The sequence below is a fragment of the Lactuca serriola genome, chromosome 8, assembly GCF_051521515.1.
Source record: "Lactuca serriola cultivar US96UC23 chromosome 8, Lser_US96UC23_V15, whole genome shotgun sequence".
Taxonomy (NCBI): Eukaryota; Viridiplantae; Streptophyta; class Magnoliopsida; order Asterales; family Asteraceae; genus Lactuca; species Lactuca serriola.
Window position 1 is genome coordinate 77,869,689 of NC_136415.1, and position 13,932 is coordinate 77,883,620.

Sequence of the window (13,932 nt, forward strand, 5' to 3'; positions counted from 1 at the left end):
GTTATTATTATTATTATTTTGTTATGGAGCGGGAGCTCCTACTGCAACATTGTAAGTCTGTCCCTGATACGTTCATATAAAACGCATACTACAAAAAACAATTTTTTTTTTACAAATATCTTTTGGCTCTTCTCTTGAGTTATTTATTTTGAATGAAAATAAAATGATTTTTTTAGTTAAAATATTACAAGGTACAAAACTCGAGTTATTTATTTTTGAACGAAAATAAAAGTTTTTTTTAGTTAAAATATTACAAGGTACAAAACTCGAGTCATCAAATGGACCTGTTATTTCGAATGAAAATGGCCCTTAACATAAACCCATAAATCAATCCGGCCCATGAAGATATACATTATAACCCTAACACAATTACCACTCAGCCAAACCCTTGAAGCAGCAGTCGCCGTCGGGGGGAGGGAGGAGCATAGCAAACACCGTATTGACGTCGAGCAACAATGGTGCACGTCTCCTTCTACCGCAACTGTAAGTCTTATTGTTTCATCGATCAATCGATCTCTTTCGTATTCATTTCTCACTTGTTCAAATCCGATTTGTTCTTCACATCGATTATATACATTGATCCAAAAAGCCCTGTACGTTTCAGATTCTGATTTTGAACAACTAATTGTAGTACATGTTTTGTCTTAGAACATCTAATTCACAATCATAAATGTAAAATTAAACTGCAAACAGCGACACAGATGTTATCGTTGAATGAATTTTGCGAACAGTTTTGATTTCGTTGCTCATTTTTATGAGATCATGACCTCTATGAGTTTAGATACGCATCTAATTAACCTATTGTTTATCTTGTTTTAGTTTGTATTTTTATCTGTGAAAACCTAACTGGATACTGGAACCTCTTACAGATGGAAAAACTTTCAAGAAGCCTCGTCGTCCCTACGAAAAGGAACGACTAGACGCAGAGCTGAAATTGGTCGGAGAATACGGTCTCCGATGCAAAAGAGAGCTCTGGAGGGTGCAATATGCACTCAGCAGAATCCGTAATGCTGCAAGAATGCTTCTAACTCTCGAGGAGAAAGATCCACGAAGAATCTTCGAAGGTGAAGCTCTCATGAGGAGGATGAACAGGTATGGTTTGCTGGATGAGAGCCAAAACAAGCTCGATTACGTTCTTGCCCTAACTGTTGAAAACTTCCTTGAACGTCGTCTCCAAACACTCGTCTTCAAAACTGGAATGGCCAAAAGCATACATCATGCTAGAGTCCTCATCAAACAAAGGCACATCAGGTAACAACTTCGACCTCACTCCACTCTTCAATGGCTTCCAAACATCTTCTCTAAGTTCATTTTCATGATTTTTTTTTTCTGAATCACTAGAGTTGGAAGGCAAGTTGTGAATGTTCCATCGTTCATGGTGAGGGTGGATTCACAGAAGCACATTGATTTCTCACTCACGAGTCCATTTGGAGGTGGGAGACCTGGTAGAGTTAAGCGAAAGAACCAGAAAGCAGCTGCAAAGAAGGCTTCAGGTGGTGATGCTGATGAAGATGATGAAGAATGAGAGCATTTGAGTAGTAGTTCTTGTGTTTGATCTTATTTGCCACCATGAGGTTTACAAGTGAGTGTTTTGTTCTTTGTTTACTTTAGACTTTTTCTTAGTGGATTTATTGGTGGTTTTTAAGAAGTTATTGTTTGTTGATTTTTCTGTTGAAGATTTTGTAATGGATTTTATGGGGTTTTAGAGTTATCTAAATTCTATGTTGAAATTCTGCAAGTTTCGCATGCTATCTTAAATTCAACTTTTGGTATAACTTTATACAACATTTTTTACAAGTTACATCAGCCTATGAATTTTGAAAATTGTGGTATGATAATTTCATTTTATTGTTTAGAACTTATCCTTAAGTGGATATGAAGTGGATGCGTAATTGCATATGATCATTGATTAAAATTCAAAACTTGCAAAGTTTGTGCCTTATTTTAAAAATGGGTTTGATTTCCCGGGTTCAACCTATAAGTGTTTCATGGGTTTTAACCCAATTTTAGCAAATGCAAACAAAGTAAATTGAATTTTTTCCCCATTGTTCTAGGCGTTTAAAATCAATCAAAAGCATCAAAATCAACTAAAATAATTCAAAAAATATGAAAACTACCAAGTTTTGAAATTTACATCCAAAACAAGGGGTGCAAACGAGTCAAGCTACTCGAGATCAAATCATTAAAAACTCGACTTGAGATCGATTTTAAACGAGCCCGAGCCGAGCTGGAGCCTTTGTTAGTTGGCTTGATTAGGCTCGTGAGCCTAAACGAGCCTACATATATATAATAAAAAATTTATTTTTATTTTTACTTTTATATATTAAAATAAATAACAACTTAATAAATATTATTTTAGGAAATTAGAATATATTATATATGAGCTCGAGCCTGTATAATTCTTAACGAGCCGATTTCGAGCTCGAGCCTATACATATTTAAATGAGCTGAGCCCGAGTTTGGTTAGGCTTGAGCTCGGCTCAGCTCATTTGCAGCCCTATCCAAAATCGTTAAAAACTCGATTTGAGATCGATTTTAAACGAGCCCGAGCCGAGCTCGAGCCTCTGTTAGTTGGCTCGATTAGGCTCGTGAGTCTAAACGAGCCTACATATATATAATAAAAAAATTATTTTTATTTTTATATATTAAAATAAATAATAACTTAATAAATACCATTTTAGGAAATTAGAATATATTATATATGAGCTCGAGCCCGTATAATTCTTAACGAGCCGATCTCGAGTTCGAGCCTATAAATATTTAAAAGAGTTGAGCCCGAGTTTGGACAGGCTTGAGCTCGATTCAGCTCATTTGCAGCCCTCTCCAAAATCGTTAAAAACTCGACTTGAGATCGATTTTAAACGAGCCCTATCTAAATGAAAGGAATACTTTTTAGGGTTTATGTCATTTTTGGTCACTTAATTTTTGGTTTTGTATTCATTTGGTCACTTAACTCTTTTTAAGTTTTAAAAAGGTAATCAAACTTTTGACTTTGTGCTCATTTAGTCATTTAACTTTTGGTTTGGTCACTTAACTTTTAGATTTGTGCTCATTTACTCACCTAACTTTTAAAATTGTGCTCATTTACTCACTAAACTTTTGAAAAAGTTTAAAAGTTTAGTGACTAAATGAGCACAATTTTAAAAGTTAGGTGAATATATGTGACCAAACCAAAAGTTAAGCGACTAAATGAGCACAAAGCCAAAATTTTGATGAACTTTTAAAACTTAGAAAGAGTTAAGTGACCAAATGAACACAAAACCAAAAGTTAAGGGACAAAAAATAACATAAACCCTACTTTTTAAGATGGTGAATTGTTAGAATTTTATGTAGGGAAAGGTTGGATATGTTCCTTCCTTGTCCTATATATACCATATATACGGAAAATAAAAACCTAATGTGAACTTTTAAGGAACTTTATCTCCTTACCATGCCACATCAAATGGTTAGGGCCAAGTGTAGGCTCACTTGGGACTTTGCAAATACTCTTCGACTCGAGGAACTGCCAATTTTATTTCCATAGAGGAAAAACCCAACCATACCAGGTTGATCTTGTCAAATGAGCCAATAGTTAATTCACGAAATGGTGAATTGAATTAGGAGAAAATAACACATTAGCCCTACTATGCATTGTACATTTGCTTATTTAGTCCCTTAAGTTATTTTCATGCTTTATGAGGGAACAAATTTGTTAGTGACCTGCTTATTTGGTCCCTATAACCTACCATTACCAGTTTCATTAGGGGTGCAAACGAGTCGAGCCATGCCCAAGCTTATCCAGGCTTGGCTCGAGCTCGTTTAAGTTATATGAGGCTCAAGCTCGAGCTCGGCTCGATTCGAGCATTCTTGTACTAAGCTTGGTTCAAGCTCATAAAGAATTATACAAGCTCGGATCGGGCTCGACTTCGACTCGTTTTTTGTCTAACATGCCTAAATAAGCTTAAGCTCGGTTTGAGCTCGTTAAGAAGCTCATTTACTAATACCCTAAATCCCTAAATCCCTAATTACCTAAATATTTTTTATTTTAATATATAAAAATAACAATAAATTATATTATATATAGGCCCGTTTAGGCTCGCGAACCTAATCGAGCTTAGTGACATAGGCTCGAGCTCGAGCTTGTTTAATAAACGAGCTTAATATTAAGCTTGCGCTCGTTTAAAATCGGTTTCAAGTCGAGCTTTTAACGAGTCAATCCCGAGTAGCTCACAAATAGTTTGGCTTATTTGCACCCCTAAGTTTCATGTACCCGATCACTTTTACTTAATTAAAAAAGTTAAATTAAATCCACCTCACCTCCTGTCCATGTCTCCTTCCCTCTCCCTCTCTATATTTCTCTCTCTCTCACCCTCTCAAACACATACACACAAAAAACTAGTTAAGATTCATTTTCATTTGCCTCTCTATTATGTGTAATCAATCATGCATTCTGAATAATCAAAACCAAGCAACTTCAAATTTCTTAAAATCAAAGCTGTTATGCGAACCAATAAAAACAAAGAAACCAAAAACATTGGAAAGATAAAACCAATTAGTTGATACCTTTTGTCGATTGAAAGAAGATCTACGATGACAGGTTGAAGAGTTGATCATTATGGTCGCCATACACGTAAGAAGATGTGGTTTATGAGGGTGAGAGGAATGAGGGAGCCCACAGTGCTAGATAACCGATAGAGATTAGAGGAAGGTTGTGAAGAACACGATAGATAGGAGAAAGGAGACAGTAGACGTCAGTGAGAGTGATAAGCATGAACTGATTGTAAGTCAACTATGGAAATTTGTGGAGAATCACATCAAAAAGCATGGGGTCACCGTTGGTCTTCATAGAATAAATCGAAATCCAAAATTGATTCGGACTACAATTTACCAGGAAGCAGAGGGAAGGACGGGGGGGGGGGGGGGGGGGGTATTAACTTCATCTTGTTTACCGGAAACTCGATCTTGTCAAACTCACAATAAACGTCATCCGATTCGTTTGAATCTTGATTAGATAAACAATGAGGAACAATGGGAATTTATGACAAATCAAATGGCGAACAAGAAGATGGGATTGTTCAAGATCCATTACAATTTGGTTTTCTTTAAGGAAATCAGTTCACTACAAAATGGATTCTTCAGCAGTCCATGACCTGAAATCCAAGAACCATTTATCCACTATCTTGATCCGAAACCAAGCAAATGTGATTGTTCAAGATCCGTTGCAAATCTCAAAGATGTCATTAATGGTGGAAGCAACCGACACTCTGGAAATCTAGTCAACTGTAGTCTGTTCAATGTGTGTTATCCAGTGAGTAAAGTTTCTAGCACACAGTTAGGGCCTGCGTTTCTGACTATCAATCTAGTGATGCATAGTGAAGATGTGCTTTAGAGGATGTTTGGAGCGAATTCAATGGTGAGAGTTGCAGGTGAAGATGGAGATGAAGATCTATGGTGCTTGGGGTTTGTTGACGACGGTAGAATCCGAGGAGTTTTATGGTGATCGGAGGGCATGGGTTTGGAGGAGAAACGAGGGGCCAGGTCAAAAGAGGTGGGGCTTTTCAAAGTCAAAGTCTATGTGGAAAAGGGGTAACTGGGTCATCCCTTCGATTGTCAAAAGTGACCAAATAGAGTCGACAAAAACAAGTTTATTATATCATAAAGCACGAAAATAAGTTAAGAGGCTGAATAGGCAAATCTGCGATGCATTATAGAGCTAATGTGTCATTTCCCCAGTTAAATTATATTAGATAACTACCACACGTGATCAATGTGCCATTAGGGTTTTATGGCAAGGATACCATCAAAACCCCTATATTTTTATGATATTGCTATAGTCTTGGCAATATAAATAAATATAGCCTCCTAGTTTTTTTAATTATCAAAAATAATCTCCTTTCCTCTCCACTGTGTCTCACGTGGTTTGTCAAGCAGGCAACAATCAAAATTTCTGATTTATTATGCATTTCCTAAGCATCAACTTTGTGATTTCGTGGTTTCGTAATCGTTGGAACCAACATAATCTTGTATTAAATCATAGATTTTATGCCTAACAATTACAACGTATAAGCGATGTACAAACCTTCTAGGACATGATACGTTACGAACATAGATTGTCATTTTCAAGGAAAAGGTAATTGAAGTTAGTTTAACATTGTGTCCGTTGTTTAATTTCATCCAATGAATAAGACAATGTGTTTCTATCATTTCTTTCTAATTAAATTGATCAATGATATATTAGTTCATTTTGAAGGTTAAAACTGGTTTCCATTTACATGTTTCGATACTTAAATTGCTATTGTTGTTGTTATTTAACGAGTAATTAATTTTCGCTATCAAGCATTTGCTTAATTAATTGGGGAACAATAGTTAGGTGAAGTAAATACATCAACATATGTATAAAAGTGCTAACATTTTTTGGTGTTGATTCGTACACACTTTTTTTTTTTTTTTTTATATAACAATTTGTGTTTTAAAATGTTATATTCTATATAACTCTATAAAACATAAATTATTGTGTATAAATTACTTAATTTGTTAAATTTTTGCGTTTGTAACCATTTCTATTATATCCACCGGTATTAATTAGTTATTTTTATCATGCTTCCATTATTTAATAATAATAAGATGATTAAGATGAGGTATGATTGTATTTGAATTTATATTTGTATTAAAGTACGGCATGCGTAGACAAGTTGTAACCTTAATCTATTAAATTTACTGAACTTTTTCAACTGATTGTTGGATTTTTCTTCATAACCTACAAAACGTGAACAAGTTGTGTAAACAACTCAAAATGAGAGCATGGTTTGATCATATATCTTTCTATTAATATACAAGTACTATATTCTTTTTGGATTTAGCGATGCAAAAATATTGAAAGTAGACATGAATACACCAAGTCAACAACTAATTAATATTAGTTGGGAATGGATATTCCATTAAGGACATGTTAGAAAAAATAGCCGGAAATTGGAAGTTTGAAAAATTGATAATTGATAGCTATAACTTATAGTTTTTATTTATATAGAAGTGTTCGATAAAGTAGCTTATAGTTTTTAGATTTACAAAATAAAAACCAGAAGCTAAGATCTCTTAAAAAACTAAATACTCCGTAAAAAAACTTCATAAACTAGATTTGAAACTATTTTTTTCAAATAAAAATTAAAAACTAATACCGAAATGAAACTTCTTTTTTTGTTCGAGTTTTTTTTTCTTAAAATTTTAAAATTAAAAGTTATCAAAAACACTGTAATAAACACATATTTAGGAATATCGATTGTTAGAAAAGTTAATAACCGTTGATTTGTTATAATTATTAAAATTTCTTTTTTAGAATAAGAAATTTGGTCCCTCGCCTTTAAAAAAAATTCTCTTTCAATTTGCTAAAAGTAATAAAGTGGATTCCTGTGATGAATTAGTTGCGTGATTTGAAATGTTTTCTGTCATATAGCATTATGATGCATTCTAATTATTATCCAATAGATATATTTATTTATAAATTTAGCTATCTGCCACTTACTCCATGACAAAACCAAATTTTATTCCACATCTTTAAATCATTCAATAATATCTTGCTTAAGAAGAAAGTCTAGCATCCTTAACATGTGTATTACCTAAATCAAAATAGAGATCCAAAATTCTACACATCAAGAAGTTATTATGCTTTCTCCACAAGAATATCTTGAAACATTTTAATTGAAAAGTTGGTGATTCTTGATGCTTGGAGTTGGAGAGTCGAATATGAATTCTTGAAAGAAAAGTTTTTGAATCATGAAAGATGATATTAGGTTGGATTTTGTTACTAAATATCTTTCAAAGACAACAAATAGAAACATATAAAAATAAATTAATTTATATTTATTTTTCAAAAACCCCAAGTTAGTTCTATGAGATACCATGTGAATAAAAGAATGTTGTAGCATATTAAAGGTGTGCGTGCACCACATCTTGCAGTGGACTGTGGTAGCATATTAGTCATATGAGATACCATATGAATAAAAGAATGTTGTAGCATATTAAGTGGACTGTCGTGAGGTGCGGCGATATTATCCCATCATCTTTTCACCACATAAAATTTGTCATTCTATGGTGACTTTCCACTACACTTCTTTTCGTCACCTCCTCCACCCCCCCCCTCCCTCTTTTATATATATATATATATATATATATATATATATATATATATATATCCTTTTCTTTTACACTTATAATGTACAAGTGCTTAAATCATATTGTACGAGTAACAATTGTAATACCTAAATCTGAAATTTAAATCTAATACATGGGTTTATAAGCTAGTGTGTGTGTGTGTATATATATATATATATATATATATATATATATATATATATATATATATCCTTGCACCGATCAATCCCTCGAACCGACTAACACCAAGAACAGATAATTCCTCAATTAACACCCAATTCCTCTAATTTTTATCCAAGGTCAAACTGGTCAAAGTTAGTAGTCAAAGGTCCACAAGGTCAACGGTCAACTTAGTTGAAGTCACCATGTAACGCCCGATGGTTCCAATGTATTATTTAATTATTTAATCAATTATCTGATTGTTTAATTATGCAAGTTATGTGGGCTTAGTGGTATTGGGCCTTATTTGAGTGGGCTTGTTGAGGCCGTATGTTGGGCGTAAGCCTGGTGTATGCGAGGCGTAGTGGTTCATTAAGGAACGCGGAGACATATCACTTACACTAAGTGTACGAAGAGGTACGTGCAACGTACGTGGTCAAGACCAAAAACCCTAATTTTTAGGGTTCCAGCCATATATAATGTTGTTAAGTCCCATGGGTTATATTCCTTATCAGCCTCTTTTCTCCAGAAACCCTAAACTCGACCCCCTTTATCATCTTGGTGTGTTCTTGACCTTGTGGAGTGTATTTTTGGTAGTTTGGTTCCTTGGAAAGAAGAAGAAGAAGTTGGTGAAGGAGAGTTATTGATGTTGAGCTTGAAGATCCTGGTTATCTTCATCATGTGGCACTTATTTGAGGTATAAAGCTCAAAACTTGATTTGTTAATGCTTAGATCTTCTTTGTTTGAGTTTTTGGGTCTTTTTGGTCCCATGGATGAGATCGTGTGAGTTATTATCATTTCTGGAGCTTAGAGTTGCTACTCTTGGTGTTCATTTGGTCCTTGAGTCATAAAGTTTCCATCTTCGAGGTTTTGAATCTTCCATGCATGAGTTTGGGTTCATTTTATGGAAGTTGAGTTTGATATTTCAAGACTTGGTTCATTTGGAGCATGCAAAGCCACCAAGTTTACGACTTTATGGTTTAAGGTACTTCATATGACTCAGATCTGTGATTGGTACCCTAGGTCTTAAGGATTTAAGTGTTTATTGAGATTATGGCTTAATGGGTGAGTACGTCGGGCGTACAAGCTAGTACGTGCAACATACAAGCCATGCATCCTGTACGCTTAGCGTACAGTTGAGTACATCCCCCGTACTCGATGGATTTGGGCTTTGCATTGTTTGGGCATCGGATGGCCTACTTTCATGGACTTTGTGTCTTAGGCCTTAAGGTAGGCCATCTGGAATCAAACCTTTGGGCTAGGGAAACATTATTGGCCTTAGGCTAAGGCCCATGTGAAGGGATTGGGCCTAATTGGAAATTGGGCCATATTTTGGGCCTTGTTGGATTGTCTAACTTTTGGGCCATGGATTGTGATTTAGGGTTTCTTTCTGGGACCAAGTTATGATAGGGGTAAAATAGTCTTTTTACCCTGAGTAGGCATTTTTGGTTATGATGTAGATCCCAAATGTTAATCAACTTTTATTTGGGAATTGATAGCTCGGGGAGCTGTAGGACCAGCAGTCAGGGATCATTTGTTTCGTTCAATTTTTCGAGGTGAGTTTTCCTCGCCAAGTTTAGCGGGTCTAAGGCACCAAGGCCGACCCTTGATGATTATGCTTATATACTTGTTGTTTGTGTGATACTTGATGATTATGCTTATATACTTCTTATTTGGGCGGGGATCGTATTGCAAGTGTGGGCGGTGCCTGTATCTTAATGGGCGGGGCCCGTATTGCGAGTGTGGGCGGGGCCCGTTCTGTGATATGTTTGGTATGTGGTATCTTGGTGAACTCACTAAGCTTTGTACTTACAAATTTTAGTTTGTGTTTCAGGTATTTTCGGTTCCAAGGGGAAGTGCTCGAGTTGACTGCACCGCACACACCATGGGGATTCCGCATTTGATATTTACTCTGATTTTGATAACACCTGATACATTGATTTTGTTGAGATGTATGGATGATATTTGAAAATACTATTTTATCTATTATAAAAGCAAAATTTTTGGGGCCATATTTTTGGATGTTACACACCATCACGTCGTGACCATTCCTTGGTCACGTTGTGGGGTTGCAAAGACAAAACAATCGTGATTCGGGGCACCGTCACATCGTGACTTTTGGTCAGAAAGCCAAAATATTCATTAAGTGCTTAATCTCTTCATACCAAGGCCCATATCCTCAGACTAGTTCCTAAATAGCTTCATAATGGATAAAGTTTCCAACTTTATCCATTAGGATGGTCCAAACAACCAAGATATAACCGTTAAGTCTCAAATGGACCAAGAATGCATATGTCTTAACTTAATCCATTAAGTCCAAGTCTCCAACCTTCAGATCTGAATCAACATGATGTTTGGTTGGATAAAATTTCCAACTTTATCCATAATATTGTCGCAAACTTTCAAGATCAAAACTTTAATACACCAAAATGACCTAAAGGACCAAGATAACTTACATGGCTAAAAGGGAAGGCAAAAGATCATAACTTTCCTAGTCTATGAGGTCCAAGAAGCATTCCAAACTGATCAAAAGATGTTGGAGTTCACTCAACTCCATGATCACCCATAAAACGGACCAAAAGTGCCAAAAAACCACAAATGAAAAGATCTAAAGAACTAAATAGCAAGATATGAACTTTATACTCACAATAGTTTGGAAATGGAGTGACTTTGATGAATCCAAACTTGAAACAACATTCCTTGCAACCAGAAGAACCTTCTTGATATTCAAGCTTTATGAAAATATCACCAAAAGCATCCAAAAGAGGAGAGAGAAGAAGAGGGGAGCTTAAATCTTGAAGAAGGAGGCTAGGGTTGCTCCCAAGGAGCTTTAGATATGATGGAGGCTAAGAAAATACCCTAAAACATCAATCGTTACCTTTATATACATTGAAAACCGTAAAATCCTTAGAAAACTAATTGAGAGAGTGAACCAATAAAATTTTTATCCACATGCAATTTTGACACCAAATTTCACAGGTGAATGTTCATATTTATATCTAATAGATTTGCCAAAAAAAAATTGAAAAACAAATTTTTATGCATGTGCATATTTTTCTAAATGTGCATATGCAAAAACAAATATAAATATGCATGTAACATTCTAACGATGAGATATTTTCAATTTTAACCCTAAGTATGAAGATTAATTGCAGTTTAGCCCTTATGCATGGAAAATGTTGCAAAATGGCCTATAGTGGCATTTTTGTAATTTTGGGGTCGAGCTCACATACGCTGGGCATACGTGACCGATCCACAAACCCTAAATTTTAGGGTTTGGACCCTATATAAACATAACTCTCCAATGCTCATTCCCTCGCCAACCTCCAACCCTCATTTCGTCCATTGCAAACCTAATCTCTTGTGTGTGTTCCTTTAAGCTTGAAAGTGTGTGTTTGTGGTGCCCTTGAAGCAAGGAGAAGAGAGAAGCACCAACTTGGAAGATCAAGACCACATAGATCCAGGAACACCTCACCTCCAAGCTGCATTTTGAGGTATAAACTTCTGAATTTGATGATCATATCACTAGGTCTTGTTTATGTTAAAAGTTTAGGCTTATTAGCCCCTTATTCTTGGTCCTTTGGGTATGAGCTACCCTAGACCCAATGATTTGTCCTTCTAGACGTTTTAGGGTAGTTTGAGTGATAAAAATGTTGTCTTGGACCTTCCTTACACTCCATGAAAGTGTTGAGGTATCTTAATGGGTTAAGAAGTTGGGGTTTTAACTCTTGGGCATTTGCTAGCCATGCAACACCATAAAGTTGGAAAATTTATGGTGAAGGACATTAATTTAGGGTAAAATCTGAGAAATAGACAAAAAAGATTAAAGGAATAAGCACTTAATAGAAGGATTAATGGAAGGCTTTGTAGACTTGGCGTACAAATTGGTATGATGAGCATAATAGGTCAACCTCGCGATTCTGGTCAAGGGCTGAGTACACCCCGCATGCAGTCTGGGTAAGCCCAACGTACTCAACTGTGTTGACCAAGTTTAAATTTTGACTTTGACCAAGTTTGACCTAAGGGTGTTTTAGGTAACTTGAGGGGTATTTGAGATTGGTCATTATTTGGTGTCTAGGTGACTAGTTGAGCTGCTATTCAGAGCTGTGTTCTGTCAGAGATTTCAGACTGAGAGGTGAGTTTTTCTCACTGTAGTTGCGGGTCGAAGGCACCAAGAATGTCCTGTTGGTTGATAACCTATTTCATACTGTTGTTGATATGTTGAGCACGCAGGAGACATGTATGACTATATGATTGTTGCTAATAGGTGTTAGACTAGTAGACTTGTAGGACCACCTGTGATTATTGGTTATATGATTATTTGTTTGCTGAGTATACTTGTTGTCTATTATATTTCGACATGTTATTTCGGTTGAGTATACTTGTTGGTGTTAGACTATTAGACTTGTGGGACCACCTGTGATTATTGGCTGTATGATTATTTGTTTGCTGAGTATACTTGTTGTCTATTATATTTTGACATGTTATGTCAGTTAAGACTACTGCTTTGTGATGTAAGTCAACAGACCAGGGCATTCCAACCGGGAGGTTGTGGGCCAGGGTAATCCAATCGGGCGGTTGTGGACCCAACATGCTAATTTATGTATATTTTATATGTTGTGTGGTGGTACTTTGGGGGAACTTCCTAAGCTTTGGCTTACAATTTCAGTTTATTATTTCGAGTACTTCAGATGATCGTGGGAAAGCGAATGCCTGATTGTGCACATCTTCCTATTTTCATGATATTGATTTTTGGGACACTCTTATATGCCTTTACTTTCGAAACAATGGTTCTTTTTGTAAACAATTATGGATATTGGTTGTTTTTGAAAATTTTAAATTTCTATGATTTTTGGATTTTTACAAGTTGGTATCAGAGTCTTGGTTTGAGTGAATTGGATGAACATTCATGTGAATCCAGACTCAAACTGGGGAACTACAAAAGTTTTAAAATGGTTGTCCAAAATTGTTTTCAAAAGTAATCAAGGAAGGATGTGATGTATACGATCAGCCGGAGCGAGAAAGTATACCCCAATTAAGTTAACAAAACTTTTATTTGATATGTTATTCATGATAGAACAACATGCTTGTGGTAGGCTACAGATCTTTAGAAATTGCATAATAGGATTGCCTGATATATGATGCATGATAGCCTAGGATTACTTTTTTTTTTTATGGAATTGACATCATTACTGTAGTTGCTTAGTGTATGCATTATAGTTGTACATAACAAAGATTTCATAGCTTGAGAATGTTTGGTTTAGCCTTATTTCCTATTCTTGTATGATGAAGGGCTTAGGGTAGAATTAGTTATTCGACTGTCTATAGGATCTGGTGTTATGTATGATTAGCATATGCAAGTGTTGCAGGGTTAGTGGAAGTTTCATGGATGAGATATGTGTAAGCAATTGCCAGATGAAGAATGTGTAGCCACTTCCAAAGGAGTAATGATAGGGTGTATGTGTACCCTAATGGTTGTAATTATGTTTGGCGGGTGTGATGATCCTTGAGACAAATACGGGTAGGTGTGGAAGGTAGTATGGGTCCGTACTACTGAAAGCACAAGACCCGTACGCATAACAAGGAAGTCACAAAACCCAAGGGTTTAGTCTTGTATCATGGTTATAGCTATGTGTATTGTGGCAT

The 13,932-nt window shown here is 35.6% G+C and overlaps 1 protein-coding gene across 1 annotated transcript; it reads left to right on the forward strand.

Annotated features, from left to right (window-relative positions):
- Window positions 1–339: 339 nt before the first annotated feature.
- LOC145065996 (small ribosomal subunit protein uS4y) lies at window positions 340–1,738 on the forward strand. Its single transcript, XM_079013135.1, has 3 exons — window positions 340–483; window positions 870–1,251; window positions 1,342–1,738. Exons 1-3 carry the CDS (start codon window positions 456–458, stop codon window positions 1,523–1,525), a joined length of 594 nt encoding a protein of 197 aa, XP_078869261.1. The 5' UTR covers window positions 340–455; the 3' UTR covers window positions 1,526–1,738.
- Window positions 1,739–13,932: the final 12,194 nt, after the last annotated feature.

Bases quoted from the DNA above. Each gene is read 5' to 3' on its own strand.
- LOC145065996 (XM_079013135.1), top strand. From the start codon at position 456: ATGGTGCACGTCTCCTTCTACCGCAACT. The intron at 484-869 runs GTAAGTCTTATT...AACCTCTTACAG, and splicing joins CGTCTCCTTCTACCGCAACT to ATGGAAAAACTTTCAAGAAG. The intron at 1,252-1,341 runs GTAACAACTTCG...CTGAATCACTAG, and splicing joins ATCAAACAAAGGCACATCAG to AGTTGGAAGGCAAGTTGTGA.